Source organism: Pelodiscus sinensis, chromosome 5 (assembly GCF_049634645.1).
Source record: "Pelodiscus sinensis isolate JC-2024 chromosome 5, ASM4963464v1, whole genome shotgun sequence".
NCBI lineage: Eukaryota > Metazoa > Chordata > Testudines > Trionychidae > Pelodiscus > Pelodiscus sinensis.
This window is the reverse complement of record NC_134715.1, coordinates 8,345,301-8,368,540: the sequence shown is the minus strand read 5'-3', so window position 1 is coordinate 8,368,540 and position 23,240 is coordinate 8,345,301. Positions and strand designations below refer to the sequence as shown.

Genomic DNA, 23,240 nt, shown 5'->3' with positions numbered 1-23,240 from the left:
ATCATGGGGAGGCTAGACCAACCCCCGGGTGGGCAGCGTGGCTGTAGCTGGCCCCCTGAGTTTGGTCTAGGAGTATCAATCTGACCCCTGCTGCTGCCATAATTTCCATGGGTTTCTTGGGGCCCATGAAGTTCTGGGTGTTGTGAGTGGTAGCAGCCCGCTGACAAACAAACCTTCTCCAGCTGGCTGCACTTCCTTCGGTCACGTCTTTTCCTCAGCTCCCACCAACGCCGGGGTCCTGCCCACCCCCTGCATTCCAGTGCAACACTGGCTCCATCAGGCTATGCAGAACCCTGGGGTGTAGACGCCCAGGCTGTGTGCGGGTGCCCTACACGAATGGCCTCGATTGGACATGCTATTTCATACCCTCCGTGAGTGCCGCAAGACACTTGTCGACTAGTAGCAATCCTTTGCACTGCCCTAGCCTTATCCGCCGAAGTATCCCACAATGCTTTGCAAGCCGCAGGCCTTGTTACACACAGACTGAGAGGCGGAGGAGAATGATTGCTCCCGTTTTACAGGTGGGCAAATGGGGAGACAGCCGCAGCGCTGGATTAGCAGTGTATCCTTTAAGATCCTCCGTCCCTGCCTCAGTCAAGAAGATTTCAAACCCACAACAGTCCATGCACGGAGCCAGCTGGCCTTCGAATTGTGGGAAAGAGGCTACCACGTGCTGGCATAGCAACTGCAGGAGGGCTGGTTGTGCGTGGATAGGTTGGCTTTCAGTCAGCTAGCAGAGGTTCGGGTTAGTGAATTGTTCCAGGGGCAAAAGATTCTGCCACCACCAGTCCTCAGAGTCATACGTGGGTAGCAGGTTTAAAACTAATAAAAGAAAGTTCTTCTTCACACAGCGTGTAGTCAACCTGTGGAACTCCTTGCCAGAGGAGGCTGGGAAGGCTAGGACTATAATAGAGTTTAAAGAGAAGCTAGATAATTTCATGGAGGTTAGGTCCATAAAAGGCTATTAGCCAGGGGATAAAATGGTGTCCTTGGCCTCTGTCTGTCAGAGGCTGGAGAGGGATGGCAGGAGACAAATCGCTTGATCATTGTCTTCGGTCACCCTCTCTAGGGCACCTGGTGCTGGCCACTGTCGGTAGACAGGATACTGGGCTAGATGGACCTTTGGTCTGACCCAGTACGGCTGTTCTTATGTTCTGCCTCTTTAAAGCAAACTGGAGCTATCGATCGGAAGCAGCCCTGCTGCTGTCAGTGCAAAAGCTAATACTTGGCCGGAAAAGCTCAGTCTTGCTAACCAAATACTGACTCCGGCCTGCTGTTCTCTATTTGTAGGCCTGAAACTGGAAAGAAGAAGAACTGACCCTCCAACCAGCCCCACCCACCCAAGAAATCATGTGAGCACTTTGCTGCCCAGCTGTTTAAAGACCCCAGAGAGACAGTGCTGAGTCACGCAGCTGAACCTTGGACCCGGAGAGCAAGCAGTTGTCCTCACTTCGGGGGCTTCCGGCAGCAGCAGCATGGAGCATGTGAGTCTTGGTTCTTGTAGCTGGGGGGCTGTGAGGCTGGAAAGGGCCAGGAGTTTATTTTCTAGACAAGGGGCTAGTTAGTGAGGTGTGGAATCCTGGAAGAAAGTTAACTACTCGCGATTGTTTGGGATCACGCGCTGCCTTGTGACCAGACTCCTTGTGCCCCTACATCTCACTCATCTGACTGCTAATGACTTTTTCCCGTGCATCTTGAAATAGAAGAATTTCTCGAAGGGAGGGTTAATAGCTGTAGGTATTGTGTTGGGCCACATATGTCAATGACGGTGGGAAAATGCACGATTGGACTATTAACATTGGGGGGAGAAGGGGAGGAACCCTAGCCATGGCAGAACTTTGATTTTTTGCAAGACATTTCCAAGTTGTTTTTTGAAGTGTTCCTGATGAGCCACATATTCATCTTGACAGTTTCTAGCCCCCCCATAATGTCAGTAATTTTACTAAAGTTTCCAATTTCTTAGCCTGGAAAGACCATCAAAGGACTTTTTTTTCCTCCTTTGCAAACTCTATACAAAACAGCTGTTGGAATATTGCAAAACATGCCAGGTCTGTATAAAGCCAGTGTTTGTTTGTCCTGTTATCTTAAAATAAAAGCCTTTCAGCCCAGCCTTACAGGAGAGAGGAATGTCATAGACCCAACCTTGGTCTTTCAGCCCTCTCAAACTCAGAAACGCAGCTCCTGCTCTTAAATAATGCCACCCTGCCTCTGTCTCCATGTCTGCCTCCTCCTGGAATCTGCTCTCTGACCATGCTGCAGCCTGTATGCCAGAAATAGAATCAAAGAGGGACAAGAGGCCAGGGAGCCCGTATAAGCAGGGCTTAAATGCTATGGGGATTAGGCATTTTGCAATGTGAAAAGAGAAGCCTCTATGACTTCAGCACTGTGGCAAGAACGGCTCTGAGGAACTGGGCGCAACAGAACAGAAGATGCAGGTAGCGGGATATCCTCTTGGCTGCTCCCACTAAAGTGGGGACAGTAGAACAGCCAGTCCTTAGGGCAGATCTGCTAATCTACGAGACCCAGTCATTCATCAGTGTGTGTCCTGGAATATAAGGGCTGGGGAAATCTGCCTGGGGTGGGAGTGCGAAGAGAGAAATGTCTATTTTCACTGTTCCCCAGCTCTGAACTCTCGCATCCCCACCTGGTGGAGGAGGGGGGTAAAATGGAAACTGACCCTCTCCCCAAAACTGAAGGTGGAGATGCTGGTGCAAATGCTGCTATGACCACTAGTCTAATGTGATAGAACTGCTGGGAGCCTATTTACACTGGTGCTTTACAGCACTGTCGCTTGCTGCACTGGGGGGGGGGGAGGGGTGTATTTTTTCACACCCCTAAACGAGACCGGCACAGCGCAGTAACTTGCCAGTGTAGAAAAGCCCTAACTGCTAGCACATGGAAAATCACAAGCAGCGGCAGGAGCAGCAATGCAGGCTCCCCTGGGTGTGTTACATCCCCAAATCCCCACTCGTGAGGCCCCCACCTCCCTCTAGTCCAGGCCTTGAGCTCGGGCCAGACAGCTGGCGGTCAGACCAGTTGGAGCCTGTGGCTGGGAACATGTGGAGAAGGAACAGGACTGAGACCAACACGCCTCATCCTCTGACCTGCGATTGCATGTTAATGATTCCGGGTGCTGACCGACCCACCCAGGGGATGGGTTGGAACCTGTCTTGCCTCAGGACTCTTCGTTCTGTGTCCCCGGAGGTACTGCCCACCCCCTTCAAATCAAAGGAGTAGCCTGTTGTTCCACAGGGCCAGGCTCATACCTATGTGGCTTGACTCCCTCAGGTGCTGGTGGCTACTCACTTGAATGTCCAACCCGGAGAGTGCATCAAAGTGAAGGGGAAGATCTTCCCAGAAGCCAAGCGGTGAGACGGGGAGCCTGGGAGGGATTAAATGTTACCTCAGCCTTTAGGTAAGGAGCGGAGTGAGGGGCCAAGTTCTGCCCTTAGTGCACGACCAGCGTAGGAACGGTGACTCTGCCTCTGACCCTGTTGTGAAGCGGGTGGTTCTCTGCACCCCAGCGCTGTCCGATCCGGGCTCTGGTGGGCGGGGGCTCCGTGGCGCGGTGGTGTCTCTAACCGTCTCCTCCGTGCCAGGTTTGCTGTGAACGTGGGGAAGGACAGCGGCAACCTGGTGCTGCATTTCAACCCGCGCTTCGACTCCCACGGGGACGTGAACGTCATCGTGTGCAACTCCATGGAGGATGGGAGGTGGGGGACAGAGGAGAGGGAGGCTGACTTCCCCTTCCAGCAGGGTGACAAGACGGAGGTGAGGGCCGTGGAGTGGGATGCAAAGCTGTGCTAAGAGGGCACGTTATTTGTGGAGCCAGGAGTCCTTCCAGACCTGGGGGCTTCCTAGCCCTATATTCCAGCACATTCCCCACCATACATCAGAACACTTCACACTAATTAAGTAGGCCTCTGTTCACTGTGAAGGCGCCCTCTGAGATGTTGGGGGGGGGCCCTCTTAGCCAGCTATGGGGGAGACAAAACTTTCGGGGCAGATGCCAGTCGAGGGAAGAGTCGTTGAAGCTGTCCGGGAGAGCTTCTGGCTAACACCGTTCTGAGAGGTGGTGGGAGGACAGGCTGCCTATGTCCGTGTGTTGGTTCTAATATGTCTGCTCCCTGCAGATCTGCATCTCCTTTGACACAACCGAGCTGACAGTGAAACTGGCTGGTGACAAGGAGATCACGTTCCCCAATCGGCTGGGCTTGGAGAATATTGAGTACCTGTCTGTGGACGGTGACTTTGCCATCAAGGCCATTAAGTTTAGCTAACTGCTGCTTGGTTTTGTTCCTCCCACTTGCTGGCTCAGTGAAATAAACCTAAATGTGACCTTTGAAGTGGCCACGTCTGCTTACTCTTTGCCTTTTCTGCTGCGCTAGCCAGCTTGCTTGTCCTGCACTAGGTAGGAACGGCTAATTGCACCAGGTGCAAACACTCCTGTAACCACCAGCCCCCAGACATCTAGTCCCTCCTTAAGTCCGGCTACTGCCTGGTACTTTTAACTCTACCCCTATGCCCATCCCCATCTCCATCCCCTGGATTTCTCACTGGTAAAGGATACAGCCCCCCTCCTCCTCCAGAGAGAATCTGCTGCTCAGGTATTTAAATGCAGCTGGGGAGCTAGTACTGACTCCGTAGGCGTGGACTCCGGGGGTGCTCTGGGGCTGGTGCACCCATCGGAGCACTCACTGGCACCAAGCTTCCTGCCCCGCCCTCGCGTACCAGCAGCCCTGCACTTAACTCCTACCCCACCTTCCCCACGCTTCCAGAATGTCGCAAACAGCTGATTCGCTGGCTTCAGGCTCCTGGCGGGAGGAGGAGGAGTGGGAACCGTGCTGGGGGGAGGAGGCGGGAAAGAGGCAGGATGGGGACTTGGGGGGAGAGGGGTGGTGTGGGGGCAGGGCCTGGAGTGTGTGGGGCACCCCCCAGCCAAATGAGAAGTTGGCACCTATGCTTGAATCACAATTGAAGCCTGGGGTTGGTTGGCTGGCTTAGCTTGTTGGCTCTCAGGCAGCGCAGGAGTCCTGCCTCCACAATAGCTGCTCTGGAAGGTGGGGTTGAGCCTCTGACAGCCGAGTAGGCTGGCTTGGAAGGGCTGCCTGTCTCCTCCGTCTTGGGGAGGGGAGGACACCTCCTCTGGTGGGGCTCACAGGGCGGGGGCGCATGCGGCTGCTGATGCCACCTTGCTCTTCTGGCTTCCCCTGACTGAAGTCTGGCTTCTTCCCCCTGGCTGCTGCTTTCTCCTGGGCTCTGCTGCTGCCCTTTTCCCGCTCACGCCCGGCCTCCCTCACAGCGACGCAGCAGGAGAGAAGGGGGGGGGGGGCTGAGGAGCCTCCGTGGCCATTACAAGACACGGAAGTGTGGGGGTTAGCCCCACAGCAAGACTGGGGGAAAGGGCTAGGGCTGACCGCCCCAGTGAGCGGGAGGAGGGGAGCTGGCGGAGGCGGAGGACAGACTGAATGAATGTTAGCGGTCAGCCTGGCCCCGCCTCTGAAAACAGGGAGAAGAGAACAGTCCGGACCGGGGCTCGTCCTGCTGAGCTGGGATAGATGTGGCTTCTCCACTCAGCCTTCCTCCCCGTGTCACCTGCGTCTGCTTCTGACGCAGGCGCGCGGAGCGGCTACCCCCAGCAAAACGGTCTGCATCACCCCAGCCCAGGCTGCTCCTCCAAGCCCAGGCAGGAAGCCTCTCCCCAGAGCTGGAGGGGACCATGCCTATGCAGTTGCTGCCGGGCCCAGTCAGGCCAGCATGAGGCCGTCCGCTGACGGTCATTATCAACGATGGGGCTTCCAGGAAGGCTCTGGCTGGGCCCCATTGAGTGTCCCACCCATGGGAGGGGCAGCTGAATGCTGAGCATGCTGGGGTGGACCCCTCATCCACGTTATTTCCTTTCTAGGGGCTGGCGGGAAGATGGCTGCCACACGCGCTGCAGGACCGGCGACGCTAGCGCCCGGCCTCACCGTTGCCGCCTGACTGGAGCGAGCAGACGTGCTCTTAGAAACGCCTTTCCCCTCAGGGAAGGGAGGGACCCGCCCCCCACCTCCAACTCGCCCCTTCACAAACAGCTTCTCCCCTTCTCCGGCTGGGCGGGAAGCTCCGGGGCAGCAGGGTGAGCATGGAGCCTTCTGGGGGTTTTCTTTCCCACCCCGAAAGGCAGCTTCGTTTCCATGGCAGCCCAGCGGGGCGGGGCCGTGCTGGGGGCTGCAGACTGTCTAACTCTCTCCTCCTTGCCCCTCCAGGCGTGCTGTGAATGTGGGGAAGGGATGCTGCAGCCCCTCAGCTCCTGCTTGGACTGTCGCCAGGGCCGTAGTGCGCTGCTCCACGCCAGGAGAGAGGTAATCAAAGGCTGGCTAAGCTGTGTCCTCCGTCATGCTATCGGAGGAGCACCAGCGGCCTCTCTCCCACTCCTCTTTCCAAAAGCCAAAGCGCGGGCGGGGAAGGCATGTCAAGAGGCATAGCGGAGGAAAGAAGAAAAGGCCTTAAAAGAAAACCATGGAAACCCCAGTCCTCGGAGGGCCAGGGGGACTTAGCTTTCTTGCCCTTTCCCAGGTGCTCAGGAGGAAGTTCTTGGTGCATGCTAGATACCTTGCCCTCTCGCCCTCAAGATCATACCAGCTCGCTCGACCCATCTAGGGCCAGCTGGTGTCACTCCCTCTCCCTCGCTTTTGGGTAAGTTGGCTTTACTGACCTGCTCGCAGATGGTGGCAGCTTCCAGGGTGATGGCAGATGCTCTGCTGTCCAGAGCTGTGATTCTGCCTGTTGTCACCAAGAGGGCTGGGGCACTGCGTTGACAACAGGCGGCTAGGCTGGCTTGTATTATACTAGCAGCATGAGAAAACCTTTGCTAAGCAGAAAAGGATAAAATAGAGAGAAACATTACACTCAACCACTGCCCATGGTACCGTGGCTCCAATGCTGCTTATACTCCCGCCAGCTCTCATGGAGCCAGTGCAAATATATATACCCAAACTGGGAGTCGCACCTAGCTCCTAGTATAGCCATTGCATAGCCCTGCCACTAGAGAGCTCTCAAAATGTGTCCACAATTGGGCTTTGTCTACACTCGCGGCTTCTTGCACAAGTAGGGCCGTTCTTGCGCAAGAATCCGCCAGTGTAGACGTAGCCTTGCTGATTTTACCCTCCCCCCTGACTCCCACAATCTGTGTTCTAATCCCGTGTCCACTAGTTAGGCGCATGACACATGGACAGCTACGCTTGCAGTGCTGAGCTTACTAATATGCAACTTAACTTAGGGGACATGCAGAATTGTTACATTCCAGACCCTTGGTAAGTCCATTTCGTAGGGTAAAAGCAGCTGGCACTTAGAGACACGTACACCGGGTAAAAATTTCAAAACCACCTGCATGACATAAAAGCCCAAGTCCCATTTTCAAATGTGACTTAGGCCTAGAACTTCAAAAAGGTACTTACGCACCCAACCCCCACTGAACTGGGACTGAAGCACCTAAATACCTTTGAGGATTTGGGCCCTATGCTCCTAGATCTCATAGAAAGTCAATGGGCTTTAGGCTCCTAAATCACTTATGTGCTTTGGAAATTTTTACCCAAAAGCCCTGTTAGACTATGACTGAGATCATGCTATGCAGACCCGCTCCAGTTGGGGGACTATATTTGTGGTTTTCCAAAAGGCTTCTCAGGAAAGTGTCCCTGTCCAGTCTGTTCAAGGGAACGCAGCTGGAGCCCTGCCTGTCATAACTATGTTTGTACGTGGTCACTGTCAGCTTGGTTTCAATCCTAGCACTGAAAAAGGCCTACCTTCACCTTGGCGCTTTCATCGCTGGGTAGCTGAAAGCACTGCGTTCTTTGCCTCATCCACTGTTGCTTGTGTTGAAACTCATCCTCCTAATGTATTACTGCAGAAAGGCCGTTTTCACTCAGCTGCTCCAAATGTGATGCTTAAGATGATAACGACGACAGCAACATCGTCATCCAGCTCTTGCAGAGCATGTTACACCAGTAGATCTCAACATGCATCACAAAGGAGGATGGTAAGATTATCCCCACATTACAGAGGGGAAAATTGAGGCATGGGGAGGGGATGGGACTTGGCCATCATCACACAGCAGGCCAGTGACTGATCCAGGAACAGAATCCAGGTCTCCTAAGCATGAGTTCACTGCTATGTCTCTGGAGAACTCTGCCTCCAGGGAGGCCATTTAAAATCCTCTAGGAATCTTGTAGAACTGCATAGTCTATTTACCCCCGGCGAGTATCTGGAAAAACTGAGAGAAGCGACTGCAGGGGTCAGTGAAGCCTGCAGGGAAAGTGAAAATTAGGAAGGTCTGATGCTGCTAGCCATGCCTGAAAACATTTAGAAAAGAAGGAAAAAGGCTTAGCCACCAAGGTCACATTTAGATTAAGTAGCCATGCTGGTCACGGGAGCTGGCTGACACATTTGCACAAAAAGGAGTTATTGAAAATGGTATTTTCAAAAAATGAAACTTTTAGCAAAAATCATCTATTATTGACATTTTCCATGAATTTTTTTAACCAAGTATTTTATCCAAATCATTTTTTTCATTTACCAAGAACTCTTTTCATACTGCATATTCAAGCCACCTTGAATATTTTAAATAGAAAGGCGGGGTAAACATAAATAAATACATAAATAAATAAAATTTCAGGACCCATTTTAAAAAAAAAATTAGTAAAATAAATAATGGAAAATTTAGTCAACATTGGCAAATGGATCTATTCTGAATCCTGAAAGAACAACATTTTTCATTGCTTAATTTTTCCCATATTTTGATCTTTTTAAAGTCAGTTCCTATTTATACCAGCTGAAGATTTGATCCTCTAGATTTCAATTCTAAAATACACTTGGAACAAATTAGAAGGAGAAAAGAACCATTACTTTCTCTTCTCGTATCATTTTATTTAAGAGACATCAACTTCTGGAGTATTTGATAGCCACACTTCTTTTATTGTCAGTATCAGTTAAGTGGTTCTCACATGTCAATATCAAATACATATTTCAAGTCATAATTACACATAATGCTATATAACAACAATAACCTTAAACTGTAAACTGATTGGCAATCTCTGGCAACCCCAACACAAGAAAAAAATAAAAGAATCACTGAAAGCAGCTAAAAATACAACATGTGTAACCAAGCTGTGCAAAGCAAGTAAAATTGTCTGTAAGCAATGATCAGATTGACTCAAACTTCCAAATTTCCTTTGCAATGAACTGGAAAATAATCGTGCCTTTACCCCTGGGTCCAAAGGGATACATCTCCCTCCGCCCCATAACTCACATTCAAAATTGTGACAGCAACTAATGCAACAATATCAAAAACCAAAAATCTAGATAAGAACATTTGCATAATCTTGGCACTACAAACTGGCAATCCCCACTCTTTTTTTTTTTTTTTTTGCATGGTAACGTGGCATATAAGAGAAGAAGGAATTTGTTAAGATTTCAGTGTTGGTACACAAGATGCTAAATAGCCTTATTGCCAGCTAGAAAGGGTTTGTCTTGTGGACAGGCTGCTGGTCTGAGTATGGTCTCCCTGAACGGCTTGTTTCTCATCCCAGAGGGCAATTTCTACCTTAATTTAAATGCCTGCAACATGTACTGAAGATTCATGACTAGCCAGGGCAGAATTTGTCTCCACCTATTGGGGAAAGCGGAGGATCCTGGTGCCCACAATAGCCACAGGAATACATATAAATATGTACCACAAGTGATCTTCATTAGGCAGTAACATTGCATTAGAAAACCCCTGAGTGTTGTGCTCTGACAAGGGAGGCATGTCCTAGCAGGAGGGAAAACATGAGCACCGAGGCTGCAAGTACACAGCTGGCCTGCACTGCCAGAATACCCAGAGATTGGCCGGGAGGGTTGTATTACACGCTAGAGATCAGTTAGAACGGAAGCACCTTTTGTCTGTTAATCAAGTCTCGCTTTCATGCCAGCCTGGGAGAGGGCAGTAGGGGAGGCGGGGGAACCTGGGTCTGAGAAACAGATATTCCCCTAAGCTGCTCATTTTCAATCTTAGTCGCTATTATTTGTATGACCGTGTAGCACCTAGAAGCCCCAGGCATGGAGCACAGCCCCACCATGGAGTCCACTAGGAAAAGCTTTTGATCTCCCTGGCCAGGAAAGGCTACTGCCTGGACCCACATGCAGATATTTAAAACTTGGGCACAGTGGGGCTGGTCTGCTGGCTTTTTACATCCAGTCACACCACAGACATGCCAATGAGAATCAGGCCTGGAATACATTTGCTATTAGATGGATCTCATGCATGAAGTCCCTTTCATCACCCAACCCTGGCATGGTTTTAGTCATGGGGGAAATCTCAACTGTGTGACTGTCGAATCCATCTCCCTGACCCCCCATCAGTGGCTTGGTATTCTCTGTTTCCCCAAGACCATTTTAAAGAAAGCAAATCCGAGTTCTGATGGCTTGGACTGCATTGACGTCAGGCCCTGCAGTATGTTATGACAGCTGAAAGCAATTCCAGCTTGCCCGTGCCGCATGGAACTACTCTGTTAATGGATGTATTTGAGGGTCTAGCAAGAGCCGATTTAAAAGGTTTGTTGTAATTATACAACACATTGGATCGTGCAGGACTGTGCTCTCTGACACATGCCTCTCTCCTCTTCCAATCCACAGTGCTAGACCTGGCTGCTGTGATGTTTGTACTGTTTCACTGCTTTTCAAAACCACTCCATCACTGGGACAGAGGAGACGAATTCTTTCACTAGGCCAGATCCTCACCTGAAGTCATTAGAGTGGCGCTGATATAAGGCATCTGAAAACCTCATCTGCATTCCTGTGCCCTACACAAATGTACACTTAGTTCAGATTTGGCCCAGCTGCTCTTCTGTCACGGCTCTGCAACCTGGTACACAGAGTCACAGAGCCGCTCTGGCCAGCCTCTCCATTTTGGGCTTCCTCCATGAACGTGGGCCCTAAGAACATGCCATGGTTGCCTGGCCTTGAGCACTGACTGCTAAGGACAAGCCATTTGGAGGGAAAATATGGGCCGTGGCCCCATTAGCACCAAGGGCTGAGGCTTGTATTTTGCAGCCAGGCCAGGGAGCAGCAGGTAGAAAAGGAAGAGGTGTAAGCAGGAGACATACAGTCCCCCAGCTGAGGGGCGTGTGCACTAGAGAAAAGCAAGACGTTCTTAGCTCGAGATAGCGAACCTGAGGTAAAATCCCAGTGAAGATGAAGAAGTTTGTAGCTTTCATGAGTTAGCAGGTCAAGATAAAGACTATGAGTGATCTTAGGACTTACCCATACTTGATAACCAAACTGCTTGATTTTCACTAGGATTTTACCTCACGTTAGCTAGTTCGAGACCAGTGTGCATCAGTGTTCCCTGTGGAGTGTTTGTGCAGCCACTCAGGAACATCGCCCTGCTGATTAGCAGAGCACTGACAGCTAGTTTTTTTTTTCTACTGGTGGTGCACATTCGCACATGCCTCAGTGCACGTAAAAATATTCCACACATAGATGGAAAATATTAGAGGGAACATCAGCGTGCACCTTTTCCTCATAAACACCAGGCTCGGGTGTAGTTGGCCTAGCTGCACTCAAGTCAAGGAAGCTACATGGCTTTATACCACCTGACAGTCTGCTGCCCCAGAACCAGCAACTGATCAGTGACACCAGAAGCAAGGAGTTGCCATTTCTCTGCCAGCAAGCGGCGATTTGCAAGAGCCACCATGCTGCTATCTCTATGGCTAAAAATACAGCACGATGCTGGCTAGACGCAACACGTTCTAAATGGCTCAGCTTCCCCCTCTCCTCCCTTCTCTCTGCCACGCCTTCCAGGGTATGGACAGCTGGGATGACTGAATCCAGATTTGTTCCACAGGGAGATCAAAACAGAGTATGGAAGATATCAGATTACAGATTGAGTCAGCAGCAAGATTACTTTCCCCAGGGCCAAAACCATGTGTGCGAGCCAAGAACATAGTGAAAAGGCACATGGAGAAAGAAAAGCACCTTGTACCTTTTCTGTAAATCAGTCCTTGGTCAGCTGTGCAAAGGGAGGGAGCGGAGAACCAAGTGAGCGTTTGGATCCCAAACAGAGACGCTTCATTAGAACTGTACTTTAAAATACCTTAGAGAGGCCTAGTCCGAAGCTGTCAAGTTTTCATGCAGCTGACCTATATTTTGAATGCCTTGTAAAACACAACATGGTGACTCTCTTCTGATCAGGGAGATCTGTCTGCTTGTCACCACCCGAACTTTTGGCTTCAGCAGACTTGCCTAGAGGAAAGAAAGAAAAGCAAAACGGCACCCCTCCTGGGCCTATCTCATAGACCTTGTGACCCCCCCCCCCCAAACAAAACCATGTCCACTGCAATACACAGGTTATAAATATGTGGGAACATGCCAGGGGAACCTTCACACGACTGTCCTGGAAAGTCCTGCTGCAGCTGCTCCCAGGAAACACAAGCTGTATAAGACACAACCATTTTGCCAGATGTTTACAGATTGGCTTGTTACTCACAACTCTTGCAAACCGAGAGAGACTGCTCAAGGGTATGTTGTTGAGAAAGACCCTTGTGGCACTACCCTTGTGAAAGAGCATTCTAAACAAGGAATAAATACAGCCGACCTTCTGCTAGTGAACTTACCGCTGCTGAAACTCTCAAAGTAGAGATGGTAAGAGCATTATTATTTCTTCCATGAAAGGTTTCAGGTAAAAAGTACCTACGTGAATTTAGGAGCCAAACTTGACCATCAATGGGATATAGGTTCCTAAAGTTAGTCGCATGCTTTAAAAGTCTCAGAGTGATAGCTGTATTAGACTGTAACTTTAAAAACGAGTAGTCCTGTGGAACTTTAGACACTAACAAATATATATATAAAGTATCATGAGCTTTTGAGGGCAAACCCACTTCCTCAGATGAGCTTGTGGGTTTTGCCCACAAAAGCTCATGATACTTATATATTTTTTGTGTTAGTCTCTATGGCACCACAGGACTACCCAAATGCTTTACAAATGTTTACCCTTTGACAAAAAAACCAACAACTTTCCAACACGATGGAGATTTTTTTCCTAGCTAATGGATACTGGATTTTGAGTGGAGAGGTGTTAATTGAAAATCTCAAGGATTTTGACGACAATGGAAAAACTCCTAGTGACATTTTCTGTTTTTGCCAAAAGCCCCAACCAAAATGTTTTGTGGAAAATGTCTTAAACTGCCTCTAGTTTTTAGCCACTGGTACAGCTGTGCGGCTGCCTGTGTTCAAAGCCCTAGTCTACATGCGCAGCCCAGTGGCATGCAGCCTGGGAAAGCTGCCCCCATGCAAGACATGTTCAGTGTATCCCCATTAGGAGTTTACACCAGTGCAGCCACATCACTGTCACTTACACCCCTGGCTGAAAGCCTGGTGTTCTGGTTGATATCAATGCATTGCAGTGGGCAAGCCATTATAGGCACAGCTGTTCTATGTATGAGCTTCACTATACAGTTAAGAGGCTTCCACTCTATGCTACTTTTAATTAGCAGAACAGGAATGCATCATGGGAAATGGGGCAATAAAGGCACTTGGAAGCAAACTCACTGAGACCGGTCGATGCTTAATTTTCATCCAGGTACATGTCAAGATGTTCTTTCCCCAATCTGATCACATGCAGAAAACCCCAGAGAATTAGCAGGCTCAAGCAAAATTCCTTCCTTATGTCTGAACCTTAACTAATGAGCAATGAAACACAGGACAAAGGGAGGGTGAAACTTCCTTCAGGAAGGTTGCCAGGAATGGGTACACACAATACAGCATCCACATGAACGTACACACAGTACTAGCTGTTCAGAACAGGGTCCATTCTCCCCTTGATATATACTTATAATTCTAATATGGACAATACATTACTCTCCACTCTATGCATGTAAATTATCTTTTGCCTCAATGGCAGCTGCTTGTGTGATTAGAAGTTGACTTCTAAATGACAAACATAGGAACCCCAGTGTGCACACACAGTAACAACTGGCTCCAGCAGAAGCTGAGCAATGAGGGGTCAGGATCTCAGCAGGTGCAAATCAACATGGAAAAAAGTAACAAGTAGTCGTGAGGTATCTTAGAGACCAACAAAAATACATACAGTATCATGAGCTGTGATGGGCAAAACCCACTTCCTCAGATGAGCTGAAGAGGGATAACAGGAACCCAGAATTTATAACAGGGAAAAAAAAGGGAGAAAAACGTTCTATTATAAATTTGGGTTCCTGTTATCCCTCTCCAGCTCATCTGATGAAGTGGGTTTTGCCCACCGAAGGTCACGACACTATATATTTTTGTTAGTCTCTGAGGCTGTGTCTACACTACAAAGACCTTTTTTTTGGAAAAGCAGATGCGTTCCTTGGATGCGGAAGAGCTTGTCCGGGATACCAGAGGTATCCCGGACAAGCTCTTTAGTCTAGATGTACCCTAAGGTGCCTCAGGATTACGCGTTGCTTTTAAAGTTACAATCTATCATGGCTACCCCTCTGAGACTGAGAAAACTGACACCTCTCACTAGAGCGAGGGGGCCCCTACAGGGAAGTTCTCTCTGGCTTAAAGGACCTTACGAAATGCTTTGCGGGGCAGAACAATGTTGAAGTCGGGAAGCTACTAAAATGGCCCTTTTTGCTCTGTTCTTCCTTCCACTTCCTGCAGTGTAGACAGCGCCAAAAGCCGAGTTTAGCAATTTTGACTTCATTTACGCAATTGATGTAGTTTACGTTGCGTATCTTAACTCGACTTTTGCCCTGCTGTGTAGACATCCCCGAAGACACACTGTCACACACAGGGCAGATCACCTGAAATTTCATACGGCAACAAGTAGCATGCTCGAGGTCTGCCATGCTTCCCAAGGTAGCAATACAATCACCGGTCCTAGCTGGAGCATAAATGAATTGCACGAAGCTCTCACAAACCATGCATGCTGGAGCTTTTGATGGGGCACTGGCATCTGAGGTCCTTTGGCAGCACGATCAGATGGACAAACACGCACTGAAGCACATGGGAGCAGCTTAAAGAGCAGCCAGCAACAACATCAAATCCATACAAAGACAGACCAGAGTGTCCAAAATGCACTCCATGGATGCCCTCATCTTTCATGGAAGGTGGGAAGGGTTGCGGGGGAGGGTTGCAATGCCTTGGAGAGCCACAGGTCCCTGAATTCAGTGCTCTCCACAAGTGAGATAACACCCACTATCTTAAAAAGGCGGCCATTTCCAATCCGCCTTGCTTAGTGCAACCTGACTGCAGCCCCAGAGCTCTGGGTAAATCGCCAAGTGATGTTCAGTTGGGCACATTTGGTTGTCGCAGGTTAGACTGACTGAGAAATGACTCGCTAATCCTACAGCAAAAACCCCATTTAGATAATTAGGACAAATGGGCTTTTGGGGCGGGCAGTAGACTTAACGCAAGCAACGCACGCTGGGGCTTGTAACCACAGTTTGCCATGAGGGGATTTCAGATAAGATACGTCCAAATAAACGAGGTATGACTGGTTTGTTTTTTTTTTTTAAATGCTGGTGTGTATGTCATCCCCTTTAGAGAAAGCAACCTATAAGCAATGCCCTGTAAAGACCCTGCCCAAACCTCCCTAGCAACCTTCAGGCTGCATTTAGCACAGATCTTGCCTTGGTGTTGTCTGAAATCATGTGCAAGTCCAGAACCTGAAGGGAATCTTTTTGCTTCATCCTAACTTTGTCTCCTGCGTGGCTCGGTTCACACAAGTGCTCATTTAAACTCTGGATGTATCAAGCCATGGGGTCCAGAAGAGGATAGATTACACTTTTCTGGGCAGCGTCTCCTTCGCAAGGACACTTACTGGTACATTCAGCAAATGTTAAAACAGGTTGAAGCTTTTTCTGGTAGCCCTTTATTTATGTAAAAAGCCCCCGAAAAGATGCTCCAAGCTAGGGTGTGACTATCTTTGGAGATTCCTCTTTTTGTTACGTTTTCACGACATACAAAATTAAATGCATTTTCTAGGTACAGAGCCAAGACCCACGTTACTGAGTAGCATATGTACAAAAACTTACACATTCTGTCTTGTTATTAAAAAAATATAAATATCAATAACGTTCAGGCGTATCATGGGTCGGTTTTATTTTTAAGGCTTTCTTCATTCAGATTCTTCATTATTTAATGCGGGTGCCTCACTCTGATTGAGGGGTGTGTGTGGGAGGAGGCCGGGAGCGCAGAGGCGACCGTGTCATGTTACGGAAGATGACATGCTTGTTCATGATGAGCCGGCCCATTCAAAAATAAGTGCCTCCTTCTCGTACCTGGTAGGAAGAGAAACTGTTCACCTCCCTCTTGCATGAGCCAGGCTGGATTAAGTTTGCCTAGTGAGCTCTCAGGGCACTGGGATAGGGGAAGGAAAATAAAGAATTTATTACCAATTTTTTCCTTCCTTGGGTTTTCTTGTTAAACCCATCACCCCATTGTAATTGTGGAGAGGTCTCCCAAAAGTTCTCTGATTAAATAAACTCAAGCAGAAGAGTTTCACAGGAGGCTTGTCGGGGAAAGGTTAAAGTGAAGAGGCTGACGGTGCAGGTAAACTACTGCTGACTCCGAGGGGGGTAGCTGCTGCTGTGGCCGTGGCTGCTGCCGTGTCCCTGGGAATGACGTCCGTGGGGAGGCTTTCCGCCAGGCACTTGAGCTGTTCCTGACCCAGTTTAATCTTGTCGTCCAGCTCCCGCTGCTCTATGAGAAGTGCGGACTTCATCCTCACAAAGTGCTGGTAGTCCTGGAGCTCCTGCTCCGAGAGGTAATTGCCCAAGATGTCCCAGACCACGCGTTCCCGCCGGTCCAGGTTCTCCTTCAGCTCCCGGGCATCCTCATGCTGGCCAGCCAGCAGTTTCCTCTTCTCATTCAGAGAGCTCTGCCGCATCAGAGAGAGGGAATTAACATCACAGTGCTAATTCAAGGACCTCTTCCCCTCCCCCACAGACAACCTTTCCCTCCCCAAGCAGTGGGGCTATGCTTCCCCCAGACATGGTCACGCCCCGGGAGAAGAGGGAAGAATATTTCAAAGTGGCACAAACAGGAGCCCCAACTCAGGAGTATTCTGAAATGTTTGGTCAACATGGTGGGTGAGGGAATATCTTTTATTAGACCAACTTCTGTTGGTGAGAGAGACAAGCTTTGGCGCTTAAACAGAGCTCCTCTTGTCTCTCTTATTGGACTAACTTCTATAGGTGAGAGAGACAAGAGGAGCTCTGTTTAAGCTCTGAAGCTTCTCTCTCTCACCAACAGAAGTTGGTCCAATAAAAGATATCACCCCTCCCACCTTGTGTCTCCAACTCTGCTGCACCAACGCTTCATAGAACATAGTCGCCATGGAGCAGATGGGGTGATAAATTGTGAACAAAACATGATCAAGCCATGGTTTCTACCATGCTTTGGCCCCCTCTGAACAGTTTGGCCAAAGAGGGCTAAACCATGCATAGCTAGAGCCAGGAGACCACCGTTTGTTCAGCTGTGTGCTGCTTCATCTGCAGGTCGGCTTGCACAGCTGATGGAAAGACCAGTCAAAAACAAAAGCAGTTTTTAAAAGTTGCCAAGATGCATAGGGTGAGAGTTGTCTGTACAAAATATCAGCCAAGATTCATGGGGCCTGAACGCTATTTACTAAGATTTATACCAATGGAACAAGCTCAACCGTTGGCTTCACTTCGAAGGCTACGATCCTGTATATGGCTGGGAGTTTCAATGGTTTCTAAGAAACTTTGGGCAGGTCTACACTTACCAGGAGATCGGTACTGTGGCAATCGATCCCCCGGCAGTTGATTTAGCGAGTCTAGTAAAGACCTGCTAAATTGACAGCCGATCGTTCTCTCATCGATTCCAGTACTTCACTGGAACAAGAATCATAAGTTGATGGGTGAGTTTCTCTCATGGACCTTCTACAGTGGAGACCCTGTGGCAAATCGATCTAAGGTACGTTGGCTCCAGCTGCACTGTTCACGTAGCTGGAGTTACATACTTCAGGTCAGCATTGCCCCATAGTGTAGACCTGACCATAGAGGCCTTGGTCCGGTTGACTTTCACTGGGAGTCAAGCACCTAACTCATTGAAGCCCATTTGAAAGTCCCATCTTATATGTGGATTTTCTTCTCGTCACCCATTTGTTCAGCACAGTGAAATTATCAATGTTCTAAAGTTTACAAAGAGACATACCCGCTCTTCAGTATTCACATCTTCACCGAGGCTACTCAAAACGTTCTCTACCCGGGCCAGGCGCCCTGAGAGGGAAAGCAAGAGGTTCACCACTTTATCCAGATCTCCTATGAACATCTTGTATTTGTCAAACTCGTTGGGCTTGCATAACTCGCTGATCAACACCTCCACCTCCTCTCCCAGGGCGTTATTCAGCTTGATGTCGGTTAGCAGGCTCTCCTTAGCTTCCTTCAAAATCTCCAGTTTGCGGGTCAAACTTTCGATGAGCTCCGCCTGGTAAGAGGGAAATATGATTACTGTTCTTTATGGTGTACGCTGTGCTGTTGGTGACTGGATGAAGACATGGCCCTGGTTCCATCACACTGAAAAGTCAACAAACGCTGATGACAATCGCAGCGGGGTGAGCTCGAGAGAGAAAAAAATGGAGGAGACAGTGAAGCACAACATGAGAAGACCTGAGCTGCTGGCCAGCTTTACCTGCCTATTAGTCCAAATTGTAACCTGGTTTTGTAATCACTGGGCAAGATTTTGGGTGTCACATTTTGACGCACCTCTTGATACACCTTAGAAGGAGCATTGAAACTTCCCTTCCTTTGTAGAGTGCTTTGAGATGCATGGATGAAGACTGCTTTATAAGATTGTATATATTGAAATCAGTGGAGGTTAGGTACTTAAGAACGTTTAAAAGTCTGAACCTCTATCATGCTCCTACATTCCCTGCCCCTTCAGGATTCTTGTTCGCATATTACATTTTGATTTGTCCTTGGTTGAAATAAACATTATTTTAAAGACTGATTGAAAAAAGGGAGTAATTTTGACTTATTAGCCAAGACTCTGGCCTAGGTTGTTACAGTATCACAAATGCCAGGGCTGGAAGTTGCTAGCTGCACAGTGCACGCTGGATCAAAACACCTCTAGGGAAAAGAGAAAGAAAACTCGCCAGGTTTGTCCCTCCTATTTTGGTGCCTCTTAGAAAGCACTATAAAGTGCTAAGAGCATGGTGCTCCCAAGGACTTGGGCTTTGTCTACATTTAAAAGTTTAAAGTGCAACTACAGTCATGGCATGGGCACCGGGTGGCTAGGTCTACACTGGGAAATTATGTCAAAATAATAATTCTCAAAATAACTATTTTGAAATAAGCTTATTCCTCAAGGAAAGCCGGAGCTTTTATTTCAAAATAACCAGCCCCTTATTTTGAAATAATAGTCTTGGTAGTGTGGACATGCACCTTGTTATTTTGAAATAATTCCCCAGTGTAGACATGCCCAGAAAAGGCTCTCTGTGTAAACCACTCCCACAAGGGGAGTAGCTAGTTCACACTGGCATTTTACAGCGCCACACCTTCCTACACTCAGGGTGTGCATGTGTTTTTTCACACCCCTGAGCCAGAAAGTTACAGCGCTGTCAAGTGCCAGTGTCGATTTAGCCTTAAAACGTGGGTTCGAGTTATGATGCCCCCGACTTGCGACGCTTCCCCCGGAACCAATCGTGTTGCAAGGCCTCCTGTATTCTTTTGAAGCAAGAAGTTGCCCACTAGATGTGATTTTCACCGAATCCTTGAAGATTAAGGGTGGAAGAGACCTTAGTTCAGAGGTGGAAAACCTTTTTTGGGTCGGGGGCTGTTGACCCACAGAAAAAAATCAGCCAGAGGCCACACACAAGTGAGAAGCAAAAAACCAAAACAAAAAACCGAATTCAACCAACCAACCAAAACCCCAGAGGAGGTTGCGGGGTGTTGTAGGGCCAGTGCATGCTCCCCAATGATCTGGCCTCAGGAGCCAGAGCCAGGCAAACTGGGGGCCACATCTGGGCCTTTGGTTCCCCACTCCTGGCTTAGGAGGTCATCTAGTCCAGTGTTTCTCAACCAGTGGTACAAGTACCCTTGGGGTACGCAAGAGAAGTCTGGGGGGTACGTCAGCTCTCTGGCTTTGGCCATGAGCTCCAGCAAGTTTAAGCCACCCCAGAAACATTAAAATGGGGTCCTGACCCACAGGTTGAGAACCACTGATCCAGACCTGTGTTTCTCAACCAGCGGTACGAGTACCCTTACGGGTACTTGAGAGAAGTCTGGGGGGTACATCAAGGCAACAGAAATTTGGAGAAAACTGAATTTTTGTTTTTAGTTTTACTGTGCTTTATTATTTTTGTACTTTTTACACTCAAAAATGTCATCACCTGCCTGGCTACGATTAAGTTGTTTAAACAAATGTGCTGCAATGATAGAAAAAATGTGTGTGTGTCTGAAAACTGTAGGTACTGGGGGTAGTCATAATTTTTTTTTTTTTTGGAAAAAGGGGTACTTTATTAAAAAAAAGGTTGAGAAACACTGATCTAGCCTAACCCCCAACGCGAGCGTCACTGTAGCTAAATAATACAGCATGGTTTAGCTGTTTACCACTAGATGGCTACATTATTCACAGATCAGCTGGATTCTAGAGCTGGCACCCTCCGGCGGCAGGTAGCTTTCTGATTGTGCTGGAAGTCTGTTTCCATTTCGGTCGGGGTGCTGATGGTCCGTGAAACGTGAACAACTACTCTCGACCACCGATTTCAGCGGCCCACGCTCCGGGTGATGCGGCCCAGCGAAACCAGTTCTTTTTGTAGCTAGCAATCCCCAAGAGAGAGGTGATGGGTAGCTGGCTATTAATGCCCAGCAGGGTGGTTTGGGGCAGGGGGAAGAGAAGTTACAGGCTCCTTATTCATCAGCATTATGCTGTAAGCTCCTCGGAGCAGGGACTGTGTCTTCCCGCGTGTCTGCGCGACGCCTAGTCCAGCGGGTCCCGGCTCTGACTGCAGCCTCAGAGCGACCGGAATGCAAATACAACACAAAGATGGCTCTGATCCTGAGCGTCACAGTGCAAAGCTCTCCCCTTGCCAAGTGGCTCTAGCCCTGGTGAATTCCGTGTGCCCCAGGACCCTCCCAGCACCCAGGCACCCCTTGCCCGGAAACGAGAAAAGGGCTTGGGGGAGGTCATTGCAAGGCAGACACAGGCCGGCTGTTACCCTGATGGCCCCCATTATGGCCTTGTCCAGCTGGAACCTGAGAGGCACTGCCGAGACCCCGTCCCTGCGGGAGCCACAGGACTGATACTCCAGGGAGCCCGACAGCCACCAATCATGGGGGCAGCAGCGCAAAGTGGAAACAGCCATGAATTTTCTATCCTCCTTCAGCCACCCTGGGAGCCACTGTCCCTGCCCCGTGGTGCCAGCCCCTTCTCCTCACCCTCCGCCTGGCAGCTTTGTTTTGCCTTCTGCCACCTGCCAGGAGTGCTGGGCTTTTCCAACTCTGGGCGTGGGCCATCTCTGGCAGCATTTGGCCAACATACACAGTTTGGTGTGGGCAACAAGCCCCCCTCGTCCTCCCAAACTCCACCCCGGCAGACCACCTGGAACTGTGCCATAGCCACCTTTGGGCTGTGGCTCAGCATCAGGAACGTCTGCCCCAACAACCCCTTGTGGCCTTTGGTAGCTGGTGTAGTTTAGAGCAGCCTTCAGGCTGCTGCGCTCAGTGCTAGAGAGCTGTGTAGCACAGCGCAGCCCCAGGGCCCTGGAGCGAAAAGAGCACCTTTGCGTTCTTTGGCCACAGCTGTAGCTCAAGCCCCTTCTTTCTAAACACATCAGAGAACCACACTGGCTTCACCACACACGTAACCAAGAATGCTTTCCTCCTCCGGCCCCCGTCTGGGCATAGAGCAGCCCAGCAAACACCAACCAGCACTACCTGGACTAATGCCTCGAACGCAGACCCACTTTGCCCTAGGGATGTAACAGTGCAGTCGATTAACCGATAAGCAAAAGCTTATAGGGTAATGCTGTAGACTTCACGCATTTCCCTCCCCTCCCACACCAGCAAATTTTTTAGCAGGTTGGCCAGCAGCCCAGCTTGGTCCTGGCTTGCAATGGGTCCAGGACCTCCCCCTGATATGGCTCTGCGTTGAAAGTGTATTAGGAGCTAGACGGGCAGGCAGCTGGGCTCAGTTCTGGCTTGCACTGGGTCCAGGAACTCAGACACCTGCCCCTCCCAGACAGAGGCTGCTGCCACCCTGTGCTGTTGCCTCTTTATCAGAGGCAGCAGCACAGGGCAACCGGCAACCAGTCTACGAGGGGAGCTGGTTTTTCAACTGGCTCCTCTCACAGACCAGCTCCCACCTGGCACCCCGTGCTGCTGCCTCAGATAGAGAGGCAGCAGTGTGGAGTGACAGGAGGTTCCTTGGGAGTGAGGCTGGAGCATAGTGGTTGCTGGCCCCGCCCCCAGGGACTATAGAATAGTCGACTAACCGATAAGAATTCATGAGGTTACTTGACTAGTCAAGTAATCGATACTTAACATCCCTAGTTTGCTCCTCAATAGGAAAGAACCGGGTCATTATCAACCTACCAAACAATGAAGGCAACAATGGTTCTTTCTCCATGTAGAATCTCATGATACCATCTACATGTTTTGTCAGTCTTTAAGTACTTCCTGACCATTTGTTGTTTGCTAATTAATGGTTCTTATCTGCCTCTTATGACTATCCAGGCTTTTGGTACTTAGAAACTATTTGTTTTTCCTATTACATTCCTGCTCCGCTTTCCCCTTGATATTTTTTACCCACTGCTTCTTCTTGTCCCCTCTCCTCCCATTTTTTCCTTCTTCCCCCCACTTCCCCTTCTCCCGTATTTATTTTAGTTCTGGATATCCAACACTCCAGTCATCTGAAGAAGTGGGCTATACCCACAAAAGCTCATGATACCGTCTACATGTTTTGTCAGTCTATAAAGGGCTACCAGACCATTTGTTGTTTTTTTAAGTTTATCCTGTACAGGCTAACGCGGCTACCCCCTGAAGCTGCAGGAAAGAACATGCTATGCTACAGACGGACATCCACTTTTGGTCAGATTCTCTGAGGTATGCGCCTCCCGCTCCAATAAGCACTACATCATGATGGCATTAGTGCGGCCAGGCCTGTCACGCTGGAGTGGGGTGGGTTAGCCTGGATGTGGGGTAGATTAGAGCTTGTTTGCAGCAGAGGTCAGCCTGACATAGCCATGCCACGGACTCACCAAAGCAGCCTCCTTGTCGTCC

General features: G+C 49.3%; 2 protein-coding genes and 1 long non-coding RNA gene across 10 annotated transcripts in view; 2 read left to right on the top strand and 1 right to left on the bottom strand.

The window, feature by feature from the left end:
• Positions 1 to 1,274: 1,274 nt before the first annotated feature.
• Positions 1,275 to 4,346, top strand: LOC102462628 (16 kDa beta-galactoside-binding lectin-like). The gene is made up of 4 exons (XM_006133873.4): positions 1,275 to 1,484; positions 3,289 to 3,368; positions 3,600 to 3,771; positions 4,134 to 4,346. Exons 1-4 carry the CDS (start codon positions 1,476 to 1,478, stop codon positions 4,278 to 4,280), a joined length of 408 nt encoding a protein of 135 aa, XP_006133935.2. The 5' UTR covers positions 1,275 to 1,475; the 3' UTR covers positions 4,281 to 4,346.
• Positions 4,347 to 4,921: 575 nt separating this feature from the next.
• On the top strand, positions 4,922 to 10,789 carry LOC102463593 (uncharacterized). Of its 2 annotated transcripts, XR_003091318.2 has the most exons (5): positions 4,922 to 6,118; positions 6,249 to 6,344; positions 6,559 to 6,678; positions 7,889 to 8,017; positions 10,651 to 10,789. It is a non-coding gene; the product is annotated as an uncharacterized LOC102463593 (long non-coding RNA). The 2 variants fall into 2 exon arrangements; XR_332767.4 differs by lacking the exon at positions 6,559 to 6,678.
• SHROOM3 (shroom family member 3) overlaps positions 8,930 to 23,240 on the bottom strand; it is a 240,827-nt gene continuing 226,516 nt past the window's right edge. For all 7 annotated transcript variants that reach the window (XM_006133874.4, XM_075929433.1, XM_006133877.4 and 4 more), the window contains 2 exons: positions 18,175 to 18,447; positions 8,930 to 16,876 (listed from right to left, as the gene is read on the bottom strand). In XM_006133874.4, coding sequence (XP_006133936.2) covers positions 16,523 to 16,876; positions 18,175 to 18,447 — 627 coding nt within the window. In that variant the 3' untranslated portion in view covers positions 8,930 to 16,522. The remainder of the gene's footprint in view (positions 16,877 to 18,174; positions 18,448 to 23,240) is intronic.